This window comes from Mustela nivalis (genome assembly GCF_964662115.1).
Source record: "Mustela nivalis genome assembly, chromosome: 7".
In the NCBI taxonomy this organism is placed as follows: Eukaryota; Metazoa; Chordata; class Mammalia; order Carnivora; family Mustelidae; genus Mustela; species Mustela nivalis.
This window is the reverse complement of record NC_139026.1, coordinates 90,727,702-90,750,318: the sequence shown is the minus strand read 5'-3', so window position 1 is coordinate 90,750,318 and position 22,617 is coordinate 90,727,702. Positions and strand designations below refer to the sequence as shown.

General features: G+C 48.9%; 2 protein-coding genes across 6 annotated transcripts; one reads left to right on the top strand and one right to left on the bottom strand.

Annotated features, from left to right (window-relative positions):
- The first annotated feature begins 853 nt into the window (after nt 1-853).
- AAAS (aladin WD repeat nucleoporin) lies at nt 854-15,320 on the top strand. 5 transcript variants are annotated; one of them, XM_082741472.1, is made up of 16 exons: nt 854-1,127; nt 1,805-1,932; nt 5,058-5,113; nt 5,430-5,521; nt 5,719-5,765; nt 5,998-6,096; nt 6,377-6,520; nt 12,980-13,100; nt 13,441-13,565; nt 13,763-13,823; nt 13,957-14,047; nt 14,252-14,345; nt 14,457-14,524; nt 14,664-14,745; nt 14,848-14,932; nt 15,067-15,320. In XM_082741472.1, exons 1-16 carry the CDS (start codon nt 1,005-1,007, stop codon nt 15,289-15,291), a joined length of 1,641 nt encoding a protein of 546 aa, XP_082597598.1. In that variant the 5' UTR covers nt 854-1,004; the 3' UTR covers nt 15,292-15,320. The 5 variants fall into 5 exon arrangements, with proteins under 5 accessions (XP_082597598.1, XP_082597601.1, XP_082597602.1 ...); XM_082741475.1 differs by having other exon boundaries at nt 866-965; XM_082741476.1 differs by having other exon boundaries at nt 871-999.
- Nucleotides 15,321-15,593: 273 nt separating this feature from the next.
- Nucleotides 15,594-22,450, bottom strand: MYG1 (MYG1 exonuclease). Its single transcript, XM_082741509.1, has 7 exons — nt 22,169-22,450; nt 21,914-22,026; nt 18,539-18,698; nt 16,521-16,673; nt 16,252-16,374; nt 15,956-16,137; nt 15,594-15,814 (listed from the first exon to the last, which is right to left on the bottom strand). The coding sequence occupies exons 1-7, from the start codon at nt 22,388-22,390 to the stop codon at nt 15,616-15,618; spliced, it is 1,152 nt and encodes a 383-aa protein (XP_082597635.1). The 5' UTR covers nt 22,391-22,450; the 3' UTR covers nt 15,594-15,615.
- Nucleotides 22,451-22,617: the final 167 nt, after the last annotated feature.

Genomic DNA, 22,617 nt, shown 5'->3' with positions numbered 1-22,617 from the left:
AGAGTCGCAGGCTCCACGGACTGAGCCCCAATCTCATTTTTATTCTTAAATCAGAATGCCTGGTTTTGGTATAATCTCTGTGTGTCACTCTCCTCATGGTGCTAGAACAGTACACCCCTTATGGGGTTGTTGTAAAGATTATACAAACCCTTGGGGTGCCTGAGTGGCTCAGTGGGTTAAGCCTCTGCCTTCTGCTCAGGTCTTGATACCAGGGTCTTGGGATGGGAGTCCCACATAGAGCTCCTTGCTCAGAAGGGAGCCTGCTTCTCCCTCTGTCTCTCGTGAATAAATATGTAAAATATTTAAGAAAAAAACAGATTATACAAGTACTTTATAATAGGTGCTCAGGAAACATCACTGTTTTCCAACTCACTCGCCCTCCACTGGTAACCCCTGGGGCCTGAGGTTTTGGTTGGCACATCCCTCTCACTCCCAAGGTCTCTCCTGACTTTATTCCTCCCCGAGGCTTTTCCCTCAGCTTCCCAGCCAGCTGCCCCAGACAGTCCGAGTTTTCCTCCGGATGATCCACAGTCCTGGGAGGGTTTAATTAGATACTTCCTTGAACGTGGCTAATTTGGGGCTTTCCAAGCATTTAGAGGGTGAGTGGGAAACTGTGTTGCGGAATTCGGAATTGGGGGGGAAGCAGTCTCACGGAAAACACACACACACGCCCACCCTGACCCCCTCCACACGCCCACCCTGACACCACACACACACACCCACCCACCCACTCTGACCCTTAACTAGGGGCTGACTCCGCGGACAAGCTCGCGCTGCTCCCCCTCCGGCCACCAAGCGGCGCGCGAGGACACTCTGGAAGTCTGTCCCGGGACTGCGCACGCGTTCGTGTTCTGCGTTACTCTTCCCCTCACTTCCGTTGAGTTTTGCAGCGCCGTTTGTCCCACACGGCTACCCGTACGGATCCGAATCTAGCCCGGGAACTAAGAGTTAGGGAAGCGCGATCCGTGAGTTCACCGATTCCAGACGGCCTCGAGACCGGCAAGATGTGCTCCCTGGGATTGTTCCCTCCGCCGCCGCCTAGGGGTCAAGTCACCCTATACGAGCACAATAACGAGTTGGCGACAGGCAATAGCTATGAGAGTCCGCCTCCCGACTTCCGGGGCCAGGTGGCCGGAGCGAGGAGGGAGGGGACCGACAGGCATGGGGGCGGGCCCCGGGAAAATGGGGGACCTGAGGCCCCGCAGCCGGGCGGGGGTTGCGGTCCTCCGCCTGGCCAAGGAAGCAGCCTGGCCCAGACTTGAGACTAGAAGGGTTGGAATGTATTTTAGGGTTGGGATTGGAGGGTGAGGGATGTTGAGGAGCTGTGGGGCGGCCCTAGAGGGAATGGAGAGAATGAGGGAGAATTCAAGGGATATGAGGGTGTAGGAGAACTATTGAAAAGTTGAGGACAGTATCTGGGAGAGCTGGGAAGGCACAATCTGGAGTGTTGTTTTTTTTTTTTTTTTTTTTTTTTTTTTTTTTACCACGGAGTTCCTGTGAAAGAAAAGGGAGAGAAACAACTTTATTGAGCGTTTGCTATGTAAGAAAGAGACTGAATCAGGTGTGCCTCACACATGTTATAAGATCTAATAATCACAGCAACCGTATGAACTATGCCGGTTTTACAGATAAGGGAGTTAAGCTCTGTTTCACTTTCCCACAAGGATTAGGTTTATGGGATGGGAAACAGGTCTCTGGAGCCTCTTATTCCTAGCCCAGCTGCGGTTTGGAGATGGCAAGGAGTTCAGCAGAGATCTGGGGAAGAGACTGATTGATTGTCACACCTCTCACTTCTGGCCTGTAGTGGATCAATCTTCCTGTCCTGAACCTGACGAAAGATCCCCTGAAGACCCCTGGGAGGCTGGACCATGGCACAAGAACTGCCTTCATCCATCACCGGGAGCAAGTGTGGAAGAGATGCATCAACATATGGTGAGACGTGGCAAAGGGTCTCCTGGACCATGGTCTGCAGATCCTGGAGAAGCTGGGGTCACCTTCCCCCTGCCTTGGGCTCCCAGCCTTTGTCTAGCTCAGTCCTGTATATCATTCATTATAACAAATTAGCAGTCCTTATTGGAAAACCTAAGTTGACAGAAGTTCATTTCAACTCCAGTGATTTGCCTTGCTTTCTGGTTTAAGTGAGCCTACTCCCTACCCCCTTTTCGTGTCTTTAGCACTTTCTGAGCCTTTACCTGAAGCTCAGCAAGGTTAGGGATAATGTTGCAGTGAATAATCTCATATTTAGGTCATTCATTTAGCATGTTTTGGAGTGGAGCCGTACTGCCTGGATTCCATTCCTGGCTGTGTCACTCTATAACTGTGTGATCTTGGGAAAGTTACTTAATCACTTGGTCCCTCACTTTCCCCATCTGTAAAACAGGACTGATTTTACAAGGTTGTAGTGATGATGTAATGAATTAATGGATATAAAGCACTCAGAGAACAGTGCCTGGCACATATTAAGACCTTCAAAGGTTAGTTATTATCACTGTCACGTGTAGGATAAATTCCTACAAGTCTAGTAGGAGGCTTCAAAGGGTATGTCCATTTGTAATTTTGTGAGCTGTTGCCAAATAGTCCTCCATTGAAATTCTACATATTTACAGTCCCACACATGCTACCAGATTTAGACATTTGTTGTCATAATACCATTTAATTTGTTATCATAGTACCATTTAATTTGGATATCTTTGTGTGAGTGAAGTTAAACAGCCATTTATTGTTTGATAGGTTATTCAGTCCCAGGCTCTTTCCCACTGCCTACCTCTTCAGCTGCTGGTTCTCTGCCTTTTCTGTCCCACCTCTTTCTGATGTCCCTGAAGGGGTGGTTTCCTGGGCTGGACTCAAAAGTTCAGACCTCGGTGTTCCCTTGTCTGCCAGGTACCCTCACTTGGCTCTTCTTCAAGCTTTCACTCACTCAGTATGTTCAAAGCCAGTGTCTTCATTTTTCTTTCCAAACCTGCTTCTACCTTGTGTTGTTTGTCTCAAGGAATGGCCTTACTACTCATTTGGGAGCAGGTGGCTTGAGTGTAGGCTCTGAGGCAGACAGGTTGAATCCTGATGCTGCTACTTCCTACTGAGGTCATATTGATAATATCAACCTCTTCATGCCTCTCTTCTCTGATCTAAAAATGTGGTTGTTAACAATAGCTATTTTGTAGGGTTGTGATAGCGGCTGGTTTAGATAATACGTGCAAAGCTTCTAGCCCGGCCTTGGCAAACCATGGGCAGTATTAGTTTCTGTAATTATTATGTAGGCATTTCCCTTGGTGTTACTCTTACTAATGTTTAGTTAGCCCTCAAATTCTGTTCATCCTACTTTTTTTTTTTAAGATTTTATTTATTTATTTATTTGACAGAGAGAGATCACAAGTAGAGAGAGAGGAAGGCAGAGAGAGAGAGAGAGAGAGAGAGAGAGAAGCAGACTCCTTGCCAAGTAGAGAGCCCAATGCGGGACTCGATCCCAGGACCCTGAGACCATGACCTGAGCCGAAGGCAGTGGCTTAACCCACTGAGCCACCCAGGTGCCCCATTCATTCTACTTCTTCAGCCTCTCAAATCTGTCTGCTTTCTCCAGCCCTGTTGGTTCAGGGCACTTTGGCCTTTTTCCCAGATCCTGAAGTAGCCTCTTAACCCGTCTTCTCCTCTCCATTTTTGTGCCCCTCTAATTTGTAGCCAGATTGATCATTCTAAAATGCCAATGTGTGTGTGGGGTGTGGGGGCACGCCTGGGTGGCTCAGTTGGTTGAGTGTCCCACTCTGGATTTCTGCTCAGGTCGTGAGATGGAGTCCGCTTCAGGCTCTGTGGTCAGTGGAGAGTCTGCTTGAAGGTTTTCTCTTTCTGTCCCTCCCCCAACTGGCAACGCACATGCCCGTGCTTGCTTGCTTCTCTCGCTCTCTTTCTCCCTCAAATAAATAAATATTTAAAATACTGGTGTAGTCAGTTTATTCCTCTGCTTAAAATCATTCCATGGTGGGGCACCAGGCTGGCTCAATCAGTACAGCATGACTGTTGATCTCGGTCATGAGTTTGAACCCATGTTGGGTGTAGAGATTACTTGAAAAAAAAAACAAAAATCTTCCAGTGGCTTTCCATTCACGGTCTTAGGGCAGGCCTTCATCTCCTGACCTGCTCACCAAGCCCTGAAAGATCTCTGAGGCTAGTTGCCTTGTTGGTAAAATGAGCAGAATGCCATTCAGATTCGTGTGATAAGTAAATGAAAGGATAATAAATAAATTGCATGGCACATACTTGGCACTCATTAAATGTGAGTGCTTCTTTTTTTTAATTTTTTTTTTATTTTCAAAGATTTTTATTTATTTATTTGACAGAGAGAGATCACGAGTAGGCAGAGAGAGAGGGGGAAGCAGGCTCCCTGCTGAGCGGAGAGCCTGATGCGAGGCTCGATCCCAGGACCCGGGGATCATGACCTGAGTTGAAGGCAGAGACTTAACCCACTGAGCCACCCAGGTGCCCCCCCCCCCCCCTTTTTAAGACTTTTGTTATGTTGTATTATTTTAAGAAGGCTTCATAGCCAGCATGGAGCCCATTTAAGGGGCTTGAACTCATGACCCTGAGATCAAGACCTGAACTGAAATCAAGAGTCAGGTAGTTAACAAGCTGAGCCACCCAGGCACCCCAAAGATTTTATTCACTTATTTTTTTTTTTAAAGATTTTATTTATTAATTTATTTTTCAGAGAGAGAGAGAGGAAGAGAGAGCACAGGCAGAGTGGCAGGCAGAGGCAGAGGGAGAAGCAGGCTTCCCGCTGAGCAAGGAGCCCGATGTGGGTCTCGATTCCAGGATGCTAGGATCATGACTCAAGCCAAAGACAGCTGCTTAATTGACTGAGCCACCCAGGCGTCCCTGAATTTTTTATTTTTAAGTGATCTCTACACCCACTGTGGGGCCTGAACTCAGAACCCAGAGGTTAAGAGACACACTCCGCCAACTGAGCCAGCCAGGCACCCCTAAGTGCTCTTATTTTTAGTAAGTATAACTTGTAGAGGGAGACCAAAGGGGTCAGAGTAATCTGACTCCCAGCTTCCTCTCCTCAGGCGTGATATGGGCCTTTTTGGGGTGCTGAATGAAATTGCGAACTCAGAGGAGGAAGGTAAATACTTTTCCCTCCTGACTTCTCTGGTTTTATGGTTGGCATCTCCTCTCATATTCTTCCCAATCCATCCCAATACCTCTTGGCCCAGTCCCCTTCCCTTTAGCATTCTTTTTCCTGTCCCGGTTGTCTATTCTGGTGCCGTTTTCTTTTCTCCTCTCTGCCTATGTCACATATCCTGAGTGGGTGTCCCAAGTATGGGTTGGGTGGAAGACCCTGGGGAATGCTTGTCCTTTCCTTGCTCATTCCTTATCCAAGGGTGCCCAATGACAGTCCTGTGAATGGTTTAATCAGAGCTGCTTCCTCAACCCCACAGTGTTTGAGTGGGTGAAGACGGTGTCCAGCTGGGCCCTGGCACTCTGTCGATGGGCCTCCTCCCTCCACGGGTCCCTGTTCCCCCATCTGTCGGTAAGTCGGGCTTCTTCCCCTGGCTGTCTGGCTGCTGCTCCCCTATTCCTGCCCTCTTCCATTTTCCATCCCTTAAGTTCAGGGTGGGGTGGGAAGAAAGACTGCAGAGGGTGGGAATAGTCCAGCTCTCCTGTGGGAAGTCAAGGGAATAAGCTTCTTTTGTCCCAGAGCATCCTCTGTCCACTTTGTTCTCATAGCTCAGGAGTGAAGATCTGATTGCTGAATTTGCCCAAGTCACAAACTGGTGAGTGTACAAGCTCTGAGGCTTTTGTGGGAAAGAAATCCTGAACCTTGGAACTTCTCAGTGGGAGAGGGAAGTCAAGCCACACACCCCTTCCACCCCTTTCCTATTACCCACATTCTTATTCCACCCCCCCCACAAAAAGGTGAAAAATAGTAATGTCCTCACGTGAAAGGGAATCTGAGCCTCTGGGCTGGGGGATGGGTTCAGGCCCCTCATGCTTTCTCTGGCCCAGGTCCAGCTGCTGCTTGCGGGTCTTTGCCTGGCATCCTCACACCAACAAGTTCGCAGTGGCCCTGCTAGATGACTCGATCCGTGTGTATAATGCCAGCAGGTACGTGGACTCCTACTGGGTGGGCTCCAACTCTTCGGTCTCCGTAAGTCAGTCCCCTTCCTCTCCAACCTTGGTTCCAGGGCTCCTGTAGGTTCCTGGGCCTGAACTCTATAATGTTTCCTGTTTCCAGATCTAATCTTTATCTTATCCTTCTGTCCCACGATACCCCTGTGCTCTGGGTGGTCAGCTTCCTTCTCTTGCCTTTCCCTCCTCAACTGAACTCTGGTTCCCTGAGCTGTAGTGTTCCTGCTTTGACTCAGTCCCGTAACTTTCACCACAGCACTACAGTCCCGTCCCTGAAGCACCGGCTGCAGCGAAACGTGGCGGCCCTGGCCTGGAAGCCCCTTAGTGCCTCTGTCCTGGCTGTGGCATGCCAGACCTGCATTCTCATCTGGACCCTGGACCCCACCTCTCTGTCTACCCGGTGAGTCCTAGCAGCCTCTGTCTTCCCTTGGCCGGAGGCTTGCGCCCATATTAGCAGTGAGGGGTGGTGAGGAGGTCTGGAAGTTCTTTATCTTCAAAGCACTTTCCAGGGTGGTGGGAGAAGCAGACCTACAGTCAGTGTTGAGCTGCTGAGAATGCTGGACTCTAGAGGAAGGGACAAAACTAGGAGCTTCTGGAATTGTGGGGAGTGTGTGTGTATCAGAGAGGCAGGCAGAGAGAGGGGGGGAAGCAGGCCGTCTGCTGAGCAGAGAGCCTGATGCGGAGCTCGATCCCAGGACCCTGGGACCATGACCTGAGCTGAAGGCAGAAGCTTAACCCACTGAGCCACCCAGGCACCCCTGGTCCTTTATTTTTATTTTATTTTATTTTTTAAAGATTTTATCCATTGGGAGAGACAGCGAGAGAGGGAATACAAGCAGGGGGAGAGGGAGTGGGAGAAGCAGGCTCTTCACTGAAAAGGGAGTCCGACATGGGGCTCGATCCAAGGACCCCAGGACCATGACCCAAGCTGAAGGCAGACACTCAATGACTTAGCCACCCAGGCACCCCAGAAACTGGTCCTTTAAATTATGAGTAAAGAAGAAAACCTTATGGCCAGCCTTATTAGGGTAAAAGAGAAAATCAGAGTACAGTATTTTTAAGAATGGCAAGGAATATGGAAGATATGGAAGAAATTAGAAGAATTATTACAAAATATCACGTATAAGTTAGACCATCACATTGAAAATCTAAAGGAAAATTTTTTTAAAGGATTTTATTTATTTTAGAGAATGAGACAGAGAGAGAAAGTGCAAAAGAGTGGGGAGGGTCAGAAGGAGAAGGAGACTCCCCGTGGAGCAGGGAGCCTGTTGTGGGACTCAGTCCCGGGCTTCAGGATCATGACCTGATCGGAAGGCAGGTTACCACCAACTGGGCCACCCAGGTGCCCTAAAGTAAATATTTGATTCTCTACCAAAATTTGTAACCAGAGTGGATTGTGTAAGAAATTAAAATAGATGAGCTCTGTCACTAAAAAAATAAAATAAAATGCCATGCATACATGGTTTTATGAGAGTTCTATCTGATTTCAAAGAAAAGATAACCTCCATGTTGTATGTGTGTGTTTTTTATTTTTTAAGATTTTATTAATTTTTGTGTCAGAGAGAGCACAAGAAGAGGGAGTAGAGGGAGAAGAAGGCTCCCTTCTGAGCGGGGAGCCCAATGCGGGAATTGATCCCAGGACCCTGGGATCATGACCTGAGCCAAAGGCAGACTCTTAACTGACCGAGCTACCCAGGCATCTCTGTTTGTTTGTTTTTGAAGTAGGCTCCATGCCCAGCCCATAGTGGGGCTTGAACTCATGACCCCTGAGATTATAGTCACATGCTCTACTAACCGAGTGATCCAGGCTCCCCTCCACGTTATTTGAATTAGACCAGATCACAGGAAAACTTAGAAATTTTTGGAAATCAGGCTCCTGTTTTTTTTCTTTTAATAAACTTTATATTGGCATAATTTTAGATTTTTAGAATAGCTGCAAAGATAGTACAGAGAGTTTTGAATATCCATCACCCAGTTTCACCATTTTTTTTTTTTTAGATTTTTAAAAATACATTCACTTGAGAGAGCGTGAACGAGAGAGCGAGAGCATGCGGGCACATGAACCCAGGGGCAGAGGGAGAGGGAAAAGCAGACTCCCACTGAGCCCAGAGCCTGATGCAGTACTCAATCCCAGGATCCTGGGGTCATGACCTGAGCTGAAGGCAGACACTTAACCAGCTGAGCCACCTAGGCACCCCTGTTTCACGCACTGTTAACATCTTATGTTACCATGTGACAGTTGTCAACACTAAGAAACTGATGTTTATACGTTCTTTTTTTTTTTTTTTTTTTAAAGATTTTTATTTATTTGACAGAGAGAGAGATCACAAGTAGGCAGAGAGGCAGGCAGAGAGAGAGGAGGAAGCAGGCTCCCTGCTGAGCAGAGAGCCCGATGCGGGACTCGATCCCAGGACCCTGAGATCATGACCTGAGCCGAAGGCAGCGGCTTAACCCACTGAGCCACCCAGGCGCCCTGTTTATACGTTCTTAACTAAACTCAGACTTCTTCAGATTTCACCAGTTTTTCTTTTTTCTTTTTTCTTTTTTTAAAGATTTTATTTATTTATTTGACAGAGATCACAAGTAGGCAGAGAGGCAAGCAGAGAGAGAGGGGAGGAAGCAGGCTCCCTGCGGAGCAGAGAGCTCTATTTGGGGCTCGATCCCAGGACCCTGGCATCATGATCTGAGCCTAAGGCAGAGGCTTAACCACACTGAGCCACCCAGGTACCCCTATTTGTATTTATATTTCTAAAAGATTTTCGTTATTTGTTTGACAGACACAGCGAGAGAGGTAACACAGGCAGGGGGAATGGGAGAGGGAGAAGCAGGCCTCCTGCTGAGTAGGGACCCTGACACAGGGCTGGATCCCAGGACCCTGGGATCATACCCTAGAGGAAGGCAGATGCTTAATGACTGAGCTACCTAGGCGCTCCCTTTTTATTTTATTTATTTATTTACTATTTAAAGATTTTATTTATTTATTTGACAGAGAGATCACAAGTAGGCAGGCAGAGAGGAGGAAGCAGGCTCCCCATGGAGGAGAGAGCCTGATGCAGGGGATCAGACCCGAGCTGAAGGCAGAGGCTTAACCCACTGAGCCACCTAGGTGCCCCTTTATTTTATTTTTTTAAAATTTATTTATTTATTTATTTGACAGAGAGATCACAAGTAGGCTGAGGGGCAGGCAGAGAGAGAGGAGGGAACCCTGCTGAGCAGACAGCCTGATGCGGGGCTTGATCCCAGAACTCTGAGATCATGACCTAAGCTGAAGGCAGAGGTTTAACCCACTGAGCCACCCAGGCACCCCCCTCTTTTTATTTTTATTTAAGATTTTATTTTTTTAGGGGCGCCTGGGTGGCTCAATGGGTTAAAGCCTCTGCCTTTGACTCAGGCCGTGATTCCAGGGTTCAGGGATCCAGCCCCACATTGGGGTCTCTGCTCGGCAGGGAGCCTGCTTCCTTCTCTCTCTCTCTCTGCCTGCTTCTCTGCCTACTTGTGATTTGTATCTGTCAAATAAATAAATCAAATCTTAAAAAAAAAAAAAAGATTTTATTTTTTTAAGTAATCTTGTGTTCAATACAGGACTTGAACTCACAACCCCAAGATCAAGCATTGCATGATCTACCTACTGAGCCAGCCGTTATCACTGTTTTTTATTTTTTATTTTTTTGCCATTATCACTGTTATTAATCAACATTATTTTTGGAGATTCTAGTGAGTGCAGTCAGACAAGAAAAAAGGTGAAGTCTTGAAAACAAAGGGAAAATTATTCTTCTTTGAAGATATGATTTCATATCTAGAGAAAACAAGTGACTCCGCTAAGAAAACCTATTTGATCTAATTAAATGTAGTAAGGTGACTAGATCCAGGAAACCAAAAGTGTAATATTTTCCTTTTATACCTACAGTCATCACTGAGAACTTGAAATGGAAAAAATATTCTGCTTACAATGTGTGCAGTTACCAAAATCACTGGGAATGAATCGTTAAATTTATTTAACCTACTAGACATTTGGAGGAAGTTGTGGAAGAACATTAAGCAAGAGCTGACTAAATGGAGAGATACACTGTATGCCTGGACAGGAAGGTGTATCATCCTAGAAATGTCCAATTAAGTGGACTGGGAACCAGAATTTTGCTGCGTTTTGTTTTCTGAACTGGGCAAAATGATAATCAGAGTTTTTATTAAAGAGTAAATATGGAACAATTGCCAAGAGAATTTTGAATAGGAAGAATATAAGGGGGAGATTTGCCCTACCAAGTATTAAATATCTTAGGAAGTTACAGTAATGCAAAGTAATTGGCATGAGGATAGATAAACAGATCAGCATAGCTGTGTAACATTCAAGAACAGATCTAAGAATATATGAGAATTTAATATATGAGAAATGTGGCTTTTCATTGCAATGAAGTTTAGATTTTTTTTTTTAAAGATTTTATTTATCTATTTGACAGAGAGAAATCACAAGTAGGCAGAGAGGCAGGCAGAGAGAGAGAGAGGGGGAAGCAGGCTCCAGCAGAGAGCCAGATCTCTGGCTGGACTTGATCCCAGGACCCTTGGATCATGACCTGAGCCGAAGGCAGTGGCTTAACCCACTGAGCCACCCAGGTGACCCAAGTTTAGATTTTTAAAAAACTTTTAGTAGTGTTGGGATAATTGGCTATCCATTTAGGAAATAATAAAGGTTGGGATAATTGGCTGTCCATTTAGGAAATAATAAAGGTAGTCCTTGCTTCACACTTTTTCTATACAAATAAATTCCAAGCAGACAAAAGAACTAAGGGTAAAAATAAAAGGACTAGAAGAAAATACAGAATTTTTTTTTTTTTTTTTTAATACATAATATTGGAGTGCCTGGGTGGCTCAGTTGAGTAAGAAGCTGCCTTCAGCTCAGGTCGTGATCCTAAAGTCCTGGGATCGGGCCCCTTGTTGGGCTTCCTGCTTGCTGGAGAACCTGCTTCTCCCTCTGCCTGCTGCTCCCCCTGCTTGTGTTCTCACTCTTGTTCTATCTCAAATAAATAAATAAATAAATAAATAAATAAATAAATAAATTCTTAACAACAAAAAAAGAAAATACATAATAATTTTTAGTCATTCAGAATGCTATTATTAAAATTTTAATGGTTCTTTTTATTACTTAAAAAAATTTTTTTTTAAGATTTTATTTATTTGACAGAGAAAGATCACAAGTAGGCAGAGAGGCAGGCAGAGAGAGAGAGAGAAGCAGGTTCCCCGCTGAGCAAAGAGCCCAATATGGGGCTCGATCCCAGGACCCGGAGACCATGACCCAAGCCGAAGGCAGTGGCTCAGTGGGTCGAGCTACCCAGGTGCCCCAAAATTATAATGTTTGATAATATCCAGTACTAGCAAGACCAGGAAAGTGGGTGCTTTTTTTCTTGGTGAGAAGACTGTATTGTGATACAAACTTGTCAGAAAATAATTTGTTGTTGGCATATTTATGTTTTTAAAAGTGCAAGCCTACGGATGCATGGGTGGCTTAGTTGGCCAAGCATCTGCTTTAGGCTTGGGGCCGTGATCCCAGTGTCCTGGAATGGAGTCCTGCATTGGGTTCCCTGCAAGGAGCCTGCTTCTCCCTCTCTGCTGCTCCCCCTTCTCATGCATGTGCTCTCTCTCACAAATAAATAAAATCTTTTTTTTTTTTTTTTTTTTTCAAGATTTTATTTACTTACTAGTCAGAGAGAGAGCAAGCGAGAGAGCAAGCACAGGCAGACAGAGTGGAAAGCAGAGTCAGAGGAAGAAGCAGGCTCCCTGTGGAGCAAGGAGCCCGATGTGGGACTCGATCCCAGGACGCTGGGATCATGACCTGAGCCGAAGGCAGCTGCTTAACCAACTGAGCCACCCCGGCGTCCCAAAATCTTTAAAAGAATAAAAGTGCAAGCCTTTTATACCCCCAAGTTCTGAACACATAGTAACACGAATACATAAGGATATAGAGTATTTCCTGCAGCATTGTTTGAAACAATAAAACATTACAAATAGCTGAAATGTCCATCTGTGGAGGCACGACTGAATTAGTTCGGGTTAATCAGTTCAGGGGCGTGGAGACAGGGCAGCCACTGAAAACAATGAGCTGGATCTCTGTGAACGGACCTCAAAAGAGAACTATGATTTATTGTCAAGTTCAAAAAAAGTTGTAGATCAGCAGTCTGAGCTCCTGTTGGCACTAGAGGTACTTACTGTTCGGTGGAAAAGGAAGAGGATGGCCTTCATTCAGGCAGTGGCGTGTACCTGGCAGGCCAAGGACGTGGCCCTGGGGGTACAGCACTGACGGAGACATGGGTGCTGTCAGAAGTTCGCAAACCTTGTGGTGGACGACGATCCCTATGCTGCATCTTTGTGACAAGCAGAAAACCATGCAGAGGGAGAGAGAGTAATTCGGACAGGGAAATAGAAAGATAGGGTTTGCAGCACAGGGTGAGTTCTGCAGAAAAGCAGATAACTCTGGAAAAGAGATTGGAACCCTGAGATAACATCACAGAGGGTCCCAGGCCCCAGGCTGGATGGTCCTTCGGGGAGAGGGCTCTGGTCTGGGGCAGAGTGGGACTTCTCCCTGGCTCGGCACCATCTAGCCTTGCTGGTCGGAAGTGTGTGTCTCCTTGAGGCCTACAGTGGAAGCTTCCTCCCTTGTACTCATTTTCATCTATGGACCTAATGGTGGTGATTGTGCCCTTTCTTCCTCCCCCCCCCCCCTCTTTAACTTCCATGACTCTTACTCATTTCCCCTAACCTGGATTTGAGGGGTCATCGAGATAGGGAAGTTTTGTCAGGAGGTAAGGAAACAGAGACATGGGGGTGTTCTTGCTGCCTTCTGACTTTATACCCTGTTTCCCACCTGCAGACCTTCCTCGGGTTGTGCCCAAGTGCTGTCTCACCCTGGGCACACACCTGTCACCAGCTTGGCCTGGGCGCCCAGTGGGGGACGGCTGCTCTCAGCATCACCCGTGGATGCTGCTATTCTGGTGAGTTGGTCCCCACCCCTCTTGTGGTCATCTCAGCTCCTCCTCAGACTTGAGGCAAGAGCATTCTTTACCTGGGGGTGGAAGATACCCTGTGGGGTGGAGAGAACTAATTGTCCGTTTAGTGTTAGTGTTAAACTTAACTCAGGGAAGGAGCAGTACCATTCAGATTCCTCAGATGTAAAATCCTGCTTGCTGTCACTGTACATATAAACCTATTCCTTTTTTAACAGTCCCTCTCCTGCTTCATCTCCTTTTTGTGTCTTTGTACTGTAAAGGCAGCCTGTGTGACAGGATGGGGATGCTGAAGCTTCCTCTCTCACTCCCGACCCCTTTGTCCTAGGTATGGGATGTCTCTACAGAGACCTGTGTTCCCCTTCCCTGGTTTCGGGGAGGTGGGGTTACCAATCTGCTCTGGTCTCCAGATGGCAGCAAAGTCCTGGCTACCACTCCTTCAGCTGTCTTTCGGTGAGTGGGAGGAGGGCAGAGGGAGGGGGAGGGCAAGGCTGACCTAGAGAAAGGCACTTGGCTCCTGGACCTTCAGCAGACAGAACCGTCTGTTCCGTTCCCATTCTCTGACCTGGCACCGGGACTGGCAAAGGGAGGGAAGACCAGGTTTTGGAACCTAGAGGTCCCGAGTTGTGACCTGCCTCTCTCCGGCATAGGGTCTGGGAGGCCCAGATGTGGACTTGCGAGAGGTGGCCTACTCTATCGGGGCGGTGTCAGGTGAGAGGAGACCGTGACTCAGCTGGGGAGGCGGGTCCCAGGTGCCCCAAGTGTGTCTCCCCACATCCTCTGCTTTTCTTCCTGCATTCCCCTGCTGACCAGTGTTCCCCTGCCTTTTGCTCCCTGACCCCAGACTGGCTGCTGGAGCCCAGATGGAAACCGGCTGCTGTTCACTGTATTGGGGGAACCACTCATTTACTCCTTATCATTCCCAGAACGTTGCGGTGAGTCAGGGGAAGCAACTCAGGGGAAGCAACTCAGGATGCAGAATATCTGGGGTAGTCAGAGGGAGGCAGGAACCCTCCAGAATAGGCTACTCTGAAGGATAAAGGGAAGATTGAGAGGTATTGATGCTTACAATGGATGTGAGGTAGAGGACCAGTGAGAGGCCTGCTTCCTGTACTTCAGAGCCTCTGCCCTTCTTGCAGGGGAGGGAAAGGGGCACGTTGGAGGTGCCAAGTCAGCCACCATTGTGGCTGATCTGTCTGAGACAACAGTACAGACACCAGATGGAGAGGAAAGGTGAGCTGAATGGCTGGGGCTGGGGGGGGGGGATTTGGGGGGAGCGGGTAAGCTGTGAAAAGGTGGGAGGGGCCATGCTGAGGTTTCCCAGCTAACTCTTCTGACTTGTAGACTTGGGGGAGAGGCTCACTCCATGGTCTGGGACCCCAGTGGGGAGCGTCTAGCTGTGCTCATGAAAGGTAAGAGTTGGGAAGGACTTTGCTCAGGCCACAGCCCTCTTCCCATTCATGGAGGGTTTCCGTGTCCTGGCTACAGTTCTCTGCCTTGCCTTGGGATTCTGCTTCCAGGGTGCCTTCCTATCCCATCCATTTCTCATAGGAAATCCACGGGTCCAAGATGGTAAACCAGTCATCCTCCTTTTTCGCACTCGAAACAGCCCTGTGTTTGAGCTGCTTCCTTGGTAAGTGCCACATTGGCCATCAGGTCCGAACTCCCTATTAGCCAGCCCACATCTTACTTCACTTGCCCTGTCTCCATTTGCCTGCTCACCTTCTCCCCCTAGTGGCATTATCCAGGGGGAGCCAGGGGCCCAGGCACAGCTCATCACTTTCCATCCTTCCTTCAACAAAGGGGCTCTGCTCAGTGTGGTGAGTAGGCAGGGCTGCTGGGCTTTTGGGGAGCAGGGTGGAGGAACTGGGCGCTGTGGCTGCTGCATGGCCCTGCCATGTGGTCTTTGGGCCTAGGCTCTGGCTGTGATTGATTTTTCTTTCCTTCTCTGCAGTGCTGGTCCACTGGCCGAATTGCCCACATCCCTCTGTACTTTGTTAATGCCCAGTTTCCACGTTTTAGCCCGGTGCTTGGCCGAACCCAGGAGCCCCCAGCTGGTGGTGGAGGCTCTACTCATGATTTGCCCCTCTTTACTGAGACATCCCCAACCTCTGCCCCGTGGGACCCTCTCTCAGGGCCACCGCCTGCCCAGTCCCACTCTCCTCACTCCCACTTCTAAAAATAAAAAGTCTCTTTTGTTGTTTTCCACTCCGTTACAAGACTTTTTCTCCAGGGAGTTGCACTAGTGTCTAGTGAAGAAAAAAAAAGGCATGGACTTTGGGTTAAGATAGGGCTGTGTTACTTTTTATGAATTTGGGCAACTTATCTGACCCTAGGAACTGGGTGGATTTCAGGTGATGTTGGAAAGCAAAGCTGAGAAAATACCTACCACAGGCTTTGGCATATAATGGACATTTCACTTTCCCCAAGTTTCAGCAAGTTCCCAGAATGGTGCAGGACAAAAATGGGGTGAAGACTTGGTCAGTACGAGATAGAGGATGTTTTATTGGTCTAGGGAATTTGTGGGAGGTTTAGGTACTGGGCGCTGGGCCAGGGTGGCCCGAGCCATGCTCAAGGCACCTTCTCGGGTATGGTGCCCACCAATGAATCCGCTGGTGTGGACAAAGATGCAGCCAGGAATCCCACTGACCTGGTCCAGGGCCTCATCCCGAAGACCCCGCCATGGCTCTGGCAGGGGCAGCCTATGAGTGAACAGAAAGAGGAAGCTGCTGGGAGCAAATGGAGGTCTTGAGGAGCAGAGCACAGAAGAAGCCAAGGTTAGCAGCCCCCTGATAGGGCTGAAACAGGCCCGAAGGTCTGAGGATGGTCCTCTAGGGCCTTACCGGCTCTGGAATGAATGGGGCTCCTTGGGCACACACTGTATCCGCCACTGTCCAGCCTGGTCAGTGTAGATAACAAAGGCGATGGTGCCCGGTGGGGACAGCCCAGATTCCAGGTGGTAAAGGTGCTCCTTCCAGGGGCATCCACCTTTTGCCAGTTCTACTATCTCCCCACTTGGGTCCACCTGGAAGGGAGGCAGGGCTGGGAGATGTGGGGTGGAAGCAGGAGCCCCTGCTGACCAGCAGCCCGCCAGCAGTCCCTAAACGACAAACCACAGTGCCTCCTCCCAGGCCTGTACCTGGAATCGCCGGGCCAGGGCTTCTTCCACCAAGGCCCGGGCTGGCAGCCAGCTGTGTTGGTAGAAGTCTAGTCTCTGCAGAAACTCCTCTCGGACTAGGTCCATGGCGCGCTTGAACCCGGCCTGGGAATTGAGGGAATGGTGGGTATCAGAACCATGGTACTGGCCCCAACTTTTGACTTCACTAGGATTGGAGGAGGCAACCACTCTCATTTCCTCCCCCGATGGTTTTACACGCCTCATGGTCTTCCTTGGGGGCTCTCCCTTACCTCAGTGTCTTGGTCAGGCTGGTTCCAGGTCGGATTAAGTCGAGCAACCCTGGCACTCAGTGTGGTAGTCAGCACATACCTGGGCTCTCCCTCTTCCCACTGCGAGATCCCATTGTCCACCGCATCCACCTCCTCCACGAAGTTCTCATACATCTAGGGCAGCATCAGGAGTAAATGATCTTGAGGATTCCATTTACATAAAGTTTTACAGATTTCACTAATTTAATTTCCGTAAGAGGCCTGTGAGGGTCTCCCAACATTCACTGGGTGAAGAAAGGTGGAACCAGGGAGCTCAGCGGCTTCAGGTTGGATCTGATTATGCTGGGGCAGGCATTCAGATCACCTAACTTCTAACCCAGAGCCCCCTCCGCTACTGCACAAAGCCCGAGTCAAGGCCAGCAGTGTGTGAGGCGGGGTTTCGGACTTCAGAATAAGGAAGGTCTCAAGTTCACGAGGGCCTCTGGGGGTGGATCCCGGCGCTGAGAGAGGGTAAGTTTCCAGGTAGGCTGGGATGGCTATTCAGTGTCCTGGTAAATGAGGTACTCAAGGGTCTGGCAAAACATGGGAGGTAGGAGAGTGAGTGCTGGACGAGACACCAGAGCTGGGATGTGGTCCCAAGGAAGCCCATGATGTGCCCTGTGGTGGGGAACAGGTGCTGCATCTTCTGAGGTCACAGTGTCTCAAGAGTCTGGGGGCAGGGACGTCTGGGTAGTTCTGTCAGTTGGGCCTCTGCCTTTGGCTCAGGTCATGATCCCAGGGTCCTGGGATCCCTGATTCATTAGGCTCCCTGCTCAGCGAGGAGCCTGCCTCCCTCTCTCTCTGACAAATCTTAAAAAGGCTAGGGGCAGAACCGGTATGGTATAATATCAATGCTTACAGCAAAACTGCTCTGCACATAGGCTTACAACATCAACACATCTGTGGTATGCAGTGGAATGCTCCTCTGGGGGAGAGCTGAAAAAGAAACTCCTTTATGCTCAGCCTCTCTTGGTGTGGACCCCAACCACAGATGTTCAACTGAAACTCGGTATAATTTACTTCAGTTGCTTAGAAGCCCCTCAGCAGGGGGCAGGGGTGGCTCAGTCCACCCTTTAAGTGGGTTAAGTGCCTGCCTTCAGCTCAGGTCATGCCTGAGATCGAGCCTCACATTGGCTTCCCTGCTTAGCAGGGAGTCTGCTTCTCCCTCTTCCTCTGCTGCTCCCCCCATTCATGTACTCTCTCTCAAAAAGTGAAAGTCTAAAAAAAAAAGAAAAAAGGAAGCCCCTTAGCAGATGGGGAAATGGATCTAGGCAGTCTAATAACAGTATTCCAAACGCTCCAATTCAACCATTCGTATTTCATCACTTCTCTGGATCGTACTAATGCCATGTCATAGGGGCAGAAGATAGGCAAGCTAAGACAGAACTGAACTCAGTGGCTTCTGCAAAAACCAGAGTTGACGGAACCTGAACCTTGACTGGTGAACATCACAGGAGCAGGATCAGGTAGGTGTCCTGAGTCCCTGACCTGACAGGTGTGCCACAGCCACTCGCCCCATTCCTTCCCTTGCAGTAGCGTGCTGAGCTGCTCACAGTGGATGCTGGTAGAACCTGAGGGTATTTTCATAATCCAACCTGTCCCAGCTGATCTTCCCAATTCATGTGTCCTAGATACGCTTCCCTCTATCTTCAGGCACCCAGAACCTCTAAGCTATGTGTTTTCCCACACAAGCAGCCTCCTCTATTACCACGTTGCTCAATAATCGTTTTTTATGCATGTCAGGTCAAGGAAAGGACCAGGAAACTCTACTCTATGGTTTTCAAAGCCCTTCCCTGAACCTCACCCACTTCTCACAACTATCCTGGGACAGAGGTGAGAGAGATCAGCCATCCCCTGTGAGAAGATGAGCCTGACCGAAGGAGAAGGTGCTGGGCCAGCAATGGGCCAGAAGTCCTGATCTGAGGTCCAGTCCTGGGTTCAGTTCCATTCCCAGGTGGTGGAAACGCACTTATGGGTCATCTCTGCCCTTGGGTCCCCACCTTGTCATAGATGGTGCCCACCATGCTGTCCTCTTCACTGGTGCCCAGCAACTGGGCCAGCAGCTTGTGCCCGAAGTGCAGATAGATGAGTCCCGCACTGCTCAGCTTGGTCTGCCACGGCTTTCCAGGAGAGAGGGAGCTCATGGTCTCTGTGAAAGATCTGAGGAGCACAGGGAGGTAGGGCTGAGGCAGAGCTGCCCCAGTTAGCCCACAGCGTGTGCATGTACATGCAGGCATGAGGGAGTGGAGGCTGGAGAACACTCAGGAGTGGGGAGGAGGGTACCCAGCTGTGAGACTTCAGCTTTTCCTTGGGGTTCAACATGGACCTCAGCTTGGAGTCTCTGTTAATGCTTTCATTTGACAATGGTTAATTCAGTGCTTACTACATGCCAGGCTTTGTGTTTTAGACATTAGAGATTAAAAAAAAAACCCCTAAGATAGGGGCACCTGGGTGGCTCAGTTGGTTAAGTGTCTGCCTTTGGCTTAGGTCATGATCCCAGGGTCCCGGGATGGAGCCCCGCATCAGGCTCCCTACTCAGTGGGGAGTCTGCTTCTCCCCCCTCCCTCTGCCTGCTGCTCCCCTCTGCTTGTGCTATCAAATAAATAAATAAATAAATAATCTTTCTTTCCTTTTTTTAAAGATTTTATTTATTTGACAGAGAGAGATCACAAGTAGGCAGAGAGGCAGGCAGAGAAAGAGAGAGAGAGAGAGGGAAGCAGACTCCCTGTTGAGCAGGGAGACTGATGCGGGACTCGATCCCAGGACCCTGAGACCATGACCTGAGCCAAAGGCAGCGGCTTAACCCACTGAGCCACCCAGGCACCCCTAAATAAATTTTAAAAATCTTAAAAACCAAACCAAACCCTAAGACAATGGCCCTGCCTTCAAGTTCATCTACTATAGGTAGACAAGCCCACGAACAACCAAGTGAATGTTCTAGCTAGGTTATGAACAAGAGAAAGGGGGACAGGAGGGAGGAGATACTTCAGGTCATTTCTAAAAGATGGATTAGGTGTTTGCCAGCCAGACAAAAGGTCAAGGACAAAAGGCATTCCCGGTAGATGGAATAACATCTCTTAAAATGGCTAAAAGACAGGTCTCTATATGGAACTGCAAGAAAGGCAGTTTGCATGTGAGAAGCAGCAAAAAAAAAAAGCTAGAAGGGTAAGAAAGGGCCAGATCATGGCAGGCCTTGTCCACCATAGTTTGGAGTTTGGACTTTATTTGTAGGTAGTGGGAGCCACTGAAAGATTTCCAGCAGACAAGTTCATGTGAGAGCACTGTGCCAGAACAAATGCAAGGTCTCTCATAGTGGTGCAGGGGAGAGAGGAAAGTAGAAATCTGAATTCACAGTGGCACAGAGAACAGGGAAAGGGTACGACAGTTCTTAGAGAAGGAGAAACTACAGTTGTAATTTCTAAATATCAGTCTATCAGAATCAGCTAGAGAGCTTATTTTTTGCTTTGGTGTTATTACGTACTGAGTAGCTACAAAAAATATTTATAAAATGCTCACAAGATATAAAGACTAATACACAGTAAGCCCCCAGAAAAAAGTTAAAAGCAGCTAAACTAAATTGTTGATGGAAAAGACATATGTGCTAAACTACACAGTAGGATGGGTATGAGAACACAGAATTAAGGATACTGCTTACTTCTGGGGAGAAGGAACCGGGATAGGGAAGAAGTGCTTGCATACAACACAGAAGTAATAGTATTGTTCTAGTCAGAGGTTGGGAGATTGGCCTAGGGGTGTTTGTTACATGTTTCTTATTCCGAAAGTGTTAAATACATTATGTATCAAATACTGCACAGTTCAAAAACGTATATAAAATCATCAGGAAAAAGGAATCAGTCAATATTGTTACGTGCCACAAAGTGGTCCATTAATGTGAGACCCTCTGCCAGCCATCTGAGTTTGGTGCTGAGGTCACTGAAGCCCTTTCCATGAGCATTTCCAGTGGAGAGATTGGGAGAGGACCAGCTGAATGAATGAATGGGATGAACTGGAGGGGATGTGGAATCAGGGTCAGCTCTGTTTTTGAAGAGAGGCTGAGAAGGGAGGGTAAGATATGAGGCTATAAATACCAGGAGGGTTCCCCCACAGTATCATTTAAGAACATCATATGTACACTTAAGAAAAAGAGGGAAAGGGAGGAAAGTACTTAAGAAGAATTAAAATAAAACATCTTCATACTCTCTATGAGATCACCACTTTAATCAGTGTGGTGTGTATGAGGGAGGGTTTTGTTATTCATCCCTTAGATTTCCAGTAGAAACAATGGGAAGGTGTGTGAAGGAGGCGGCTGGGTGGGTCAGTGGGTTGTGTCAGCCTTCTGCTCCTGGAATTTAGCTCGCTGAGCAGGGAGCCTGCTTCTCCCTCTCCTACTACTCAAGCTCTTTCTCTCTCTCTCAAATAAATACATAAAATCAGAAAGAAAAGAAAGAAAAGCAAACACTGGGGAAGAACGGTGGCGTGAACCCCCAGAGGAGACAGTAACAGACCTCAAAAGGGGTGAACAGAAGGGAACAATGTTTCCTGAACTGGAGGGAGGAAGCTGAGGGTGCTTGGGAATGGCAATCTGAGGATATGCACGCAGGAAAGGCTCCTTCCTTTCAAGAGGAGGTTGCAGGGTCACTTACTGAGGGAGTTTCATGTGGCAGGGGCCTGAGGTGAGAGGAAGAGGGCTGAAATGGTACCGTGGATAATGGGCCACCCTTGGAAAAGAAAGATTTCCCACCTAGCAGTATAAATGAAGTAGAAGACCACGTACATCTGAGTGGTCACCAAGCACCGTCGCCATGTGAGCCCAGCAGTCTGAAGTGGGGCAGCATCGGCACATGAAAGGACTAATCTGGGGCGCCTGGGTGGCTCAGTTGGTTGGACGACTGCCTTCGCTCAGGTCATGATCCTGGAGTCCCGGGATCGAGTCCCACATCGGGCTCCCAGCTCCATGGGGAGTTTGCTTCTCCCTCTGACCTTCTCCCCTCTCATGTGCTCTCTCTCAAATAAATAAATAAAAATTAAAAAAAAAAAAAAAAAAAAAAAAAGAAAGGACTAATCTGAGCTGGGGTACTAACTGGGGTGAGGACAGTGCTAGTGGGAGAAAAGTTTGACTGAGCCAAGGAAGGCGCACGGCCAGCAGGGAGGCTTGTGAGGACCGCCTGGAAGCCAGGGAGGCCCAAGGTCAGATGGATGGACGCAGAGCAGGGGGAGAGCTGGCAGGCTGCAGTCCCATGGGACTCAGGACTTGGTTTTCAAGGAGGAGGCGGGTCCCCTTAGCGGGCACGGACCTCCGCAGTGGATGGCTGCCTTGGAGCACAGAGGACCGTTGAAGTCAAAGGAGCTAAAAAAAATGCTATACGGGAACTCACCTCTGGTGATGGTCATACCGGTGTCTCTGAGGATCGTATTCGCCACCCACATCCACCACGATGTCACAAGAAGCCAGTTTTTCGGGGTCCCGGGTCCGCACAATCTCTGCATCCTGTAGGGGACACAGGATTGAGGGGGCGGCCAGGGTCGTGCAGACAGAGAATGAACGTTAGGTTTCCAGGGGAGTGTACGGAGGGGTGCTCAGATGCGGCCAGCCCGGGCCCCGGGGTCAGTTTCCCTGGACCGGATCGTACTCTGTACTCAGGCAGGAGGCGCAGCAATGCGCACGCCAGGGCCTCATCGCAGTGGAAAGTGCCGTTGTGCGTTCCGATTCGGGGAGGCGCCATAAGGCTGCCGCGGGGTCGCTTGGATGGCGGGGCGGACTCCAGGCTGACCGTCACACCCGGCCGGGCCCGCGGAGGCGGCGGCAGCCGCAGCAGCAGAGGTAGAAGAACGCGCGAGAAGCGGCGGACCATGCAGCCTCCCAGGTTGGGGGGGGGGCGGGTGAGGTGGGTCGTCGACCCGGAAGAGGAAGCACCCACGCAGCCTCACTTCCGTCAGGCGGCCGTTCCCACGGCAACCGGCAGGCGGAGGAGAGCGCTCCGCCGGCTTGCTCCAGCTCTTCCAAAGGCCCAGAGTGGAGCCTCCAGGTTCAGCAAGGCATCACCCCTACTGAGCAGGCTCTGGGGAGGGGCACAGCATC

Coding starts and splice junctions, on each gene's coding strand:
- AAAS (XM_082741472.1), top strand. CDS start 1,005: ATGTGCTCCCTGGGATTGTTCCCTCCGCCGCCGCCTAGGGGTCAAGTC. Junction 1,933..5,057: donor AAGAGATGCATCAACATATG/GTGAGACGTGGC, acceptor TCCTCTCCTCAG/GCGTGATATGGGCCTTTTTG. Junction 6,097..6,376: donor CGTGTGTATAATGCCAGCAG/GTACGTGGACTC, acceptor CTTTCACCACAG/CACTACAGTCCCGTCCCTGA.
- MYG1 (XM_082741509.1), bottom strand. CDS start 22,390: ATGGTCCGCCGCTTCTCGCGCGTTCTTCTACCTCTGCTGCTGCGGCTG. Junction 18,699..21,913: donor CGGTATGACCATCACCAGAG/GTGAGTTCCCGT, acceptor TGTGCTCCTCAG/ATCTTTCACAGAGACCATGA. Junction 15,815..15,955: donor CCCCATTCATTCCAGAGCCG/GTAAGGCCCTAG, acceptor GTTCACTCATAG/GCTGCCCCTGCCAGAGCCAT.